The 2,297-nt window shown below is 55.7% G+C and overlaps 1 protein-coding gene across 1 annotated transcript in view; it reads left to right on the forward strand.

The window, feature by feature from the left end:
* cdh5 (cadherin 5) overlaps positions 1-1,853 on the forward strand; it is a gene marked incomplete at both ends in the record, with an annotated part of 18,776 nt that extends 16,923 nt beyond the window's left edge. Inside the window, 2 exon segments of the mRNA XM_084437489.1 lie at positions 1,323-1,483; positions 1,485-1,853. Coding sequence (XP_084293615.1) covers positions 1,323-1,483; positions 1,485-1,853 — 530 coding nt within the window.
* Positions 1,854-2,297: the final 444 nt, after the last annotated feature.

Below are 2,297 nucleotides of genomic sequence, written 5' to 3' on the forward strand. Positions count from 1 at the left end.
CTCACAAGAATATCTTTGCCCCATGGAGGAAATGTTATCTTCTCCGGGGCTCATTAAGTAGCCAGAGCATGTGACAGTCCTAGATACACCAAATCTGGGTTCCAAACCGTTCCCTATTCCCTATATAGTGCACTATATAGTGTGTCCGCCATTTTTTTTCTAGTGTTTGAACTCTCAACGGTTAATTTCATTCACTGTTTAGTCACGACAAAATACCCACAATTCACATTGAATTCTTGTGAACAGAAAATGTACAGTTCCTCCCATACCACAATGCAACACTGTCATGTTTTACCGAAGGAGAAGACGTGAGAAGAAGACGACAGCTATTGGTGGCTAAAGCAGTTAGCTAACATTACGATGATTCCTGTAGCTGTTTTGCTGCTAATGCAAGTTTGAGTTTGCCTCCGTTTATGACGGAGAAACAGAAGTTGAACCAACAGCATCAAAATAATGACAGGAATCGTTGCAATGTTAGCTAACTGCTTTAGCCACCGACAGCTTATGGAAGCTGCTGTCATGAGCTAACTGGCTATCTGCTATTTCTGGCAGGATATTTATTTGGGATTTAACATTAAAGACTGAACATGGACCCTGAATACTAGCTGAGTACATTTCAACTTGCTGCCATCAGTGCTCAGTCCATGAATATCCCACACAATGATTTAGCAATGACATTCCATGTAGTGTCCAAAAACCTTTTAATCGTTTCGCTATGGAGGTCACTATATGGGGACACTACATAGGGAATAGGGAGTGAGTGAATGAGGGAACAGCTTACTGTAGGTCTCTCCTGAAGGTCCTCTGGTACCAGAACTTCTACTTACATTTGTCTGACTGTTTATCTTTCTCTCTCCCTCACTCCCCTCCCTTTCTCCTCTCCCTCTCCTTCTCTCCCCTCCCCCCTCACTCTCTCAATCCCACCCACTCTCCCCTACTCTCTCTAACCCCCCTCTCCCCACTCTCTCTCCTCCCCTCTCTCTCCTCCCACTCTCTCCTCCCCCTCTCTCTTTCTCTCTCTCTCTTTCCTCTCCTCTCCCCTCTCTCTCCCCCCGCTCTCTCTCCTCCCCTCTCCCCCTCCTCTCTCGCTCCTCCCCCTCTCTACCCCCCTTTCTCTCCTCCCTCTCCCCCCCCCTCTCCCCCCCCCCCTCTCTCCCCCTCTCTCTCCCCCCCTCTCTCGCACCTCCCCTCTCCCCCCTCTCTCTCTCCTCCCCTCTCCCCTCTCTCTCTCCCCCCTCTCTCTCTCCTCCACTCCCCCCCCCCTTTCTCTCCTCCCCTCTCTCTCTCTCTCTCTCTCTCTCTCTCTCCTCCCCCTCCGCCAGTCATAGTGATCCTGATCGTGCTGAGGAAGCGCTATCAGAAGGAGGCGCTGGTGGGCCTGGGGGGGAAGAACGCCGAGATCCACGAGCAGCTGGTGACCTACGACGAGGAGGGGGGCGGGGAGATGGACACCAACGGCTACGACGTGTCCATCCTGACCTCCCGCCCGGCAGGACGCCGGCATGGCGCCGCGGCAGGGCCCCTCCCTGTACGCCGTGGTGCGCCGCCCGCCCGCCGGCCAGGGCGACATGGCGGTGATGATCGAGGTGAAGAAGGACGAGGCTGACCAGGACCGCGACGGCATCCCCTACGACACGCTGCACATCTACGGCTACGAGGGGCCCGGCTCGCTGGCCGGCAGCCTCAGCACGCTGGACAGCTCCTCCAGCGGCTCCAGCCTGGACTACGACTTCCTGCAGGACTGGGGGCCGCGCTTCCGGACCCTGGCCGAGCTCTACGGCTGGACGAGCCCGACTACAGCTCCTACTGACCCACCTGACCCCCACACTACCCTTACTCTCCTACTGACCTGACCCTGACCCCCACACTGTCCTTACTCTCCTACTGACCTGACCCTGACCCCCACACTGCCCTTACTCTCCTACTGACCTGACCCTGACCCTGACCCCCACACTGTCCTTACTCTCCTACTGACCCACCTGACCCCCACACTGTCCTTACTCTCCTACTGACCCACCTGACCCCCACACTGTCCTTACTCTCCTACTGACCTGACCCTGACCCCCACACTGTCCTTACTCTCCTACTGACCTGACCCTGACCCCCACACTGCCCTTACTCTCCTACTGACCTGACCCTGACCCCCACACTGCCCTTACTGATGAACAAACTCACACTGAGCCAGAGAGATGGACAAGGCTAGACCATCATTCACTCCCTCCCTCCCTCTCTCCCTCCCTCCCACTCTCTCTCTCTCTCTCACACCCCCCTCCCTCTCTCCCTCCCTCCCACTCTCT

The sequence above is a fragment of the Borostomias antarcticus genome (genome assembly GCF_949987555.1).
Source record: "Borostomias antarcticus genome assembly, chromosome: 4".
NCBI classification, from domain to species: domain Eukaryota; kingdom Metazoa; phylum Chordata; class Actinopteri; order Stomiiformes; family Stomiidae; genus Borostomias; species Borostomias antarcticus.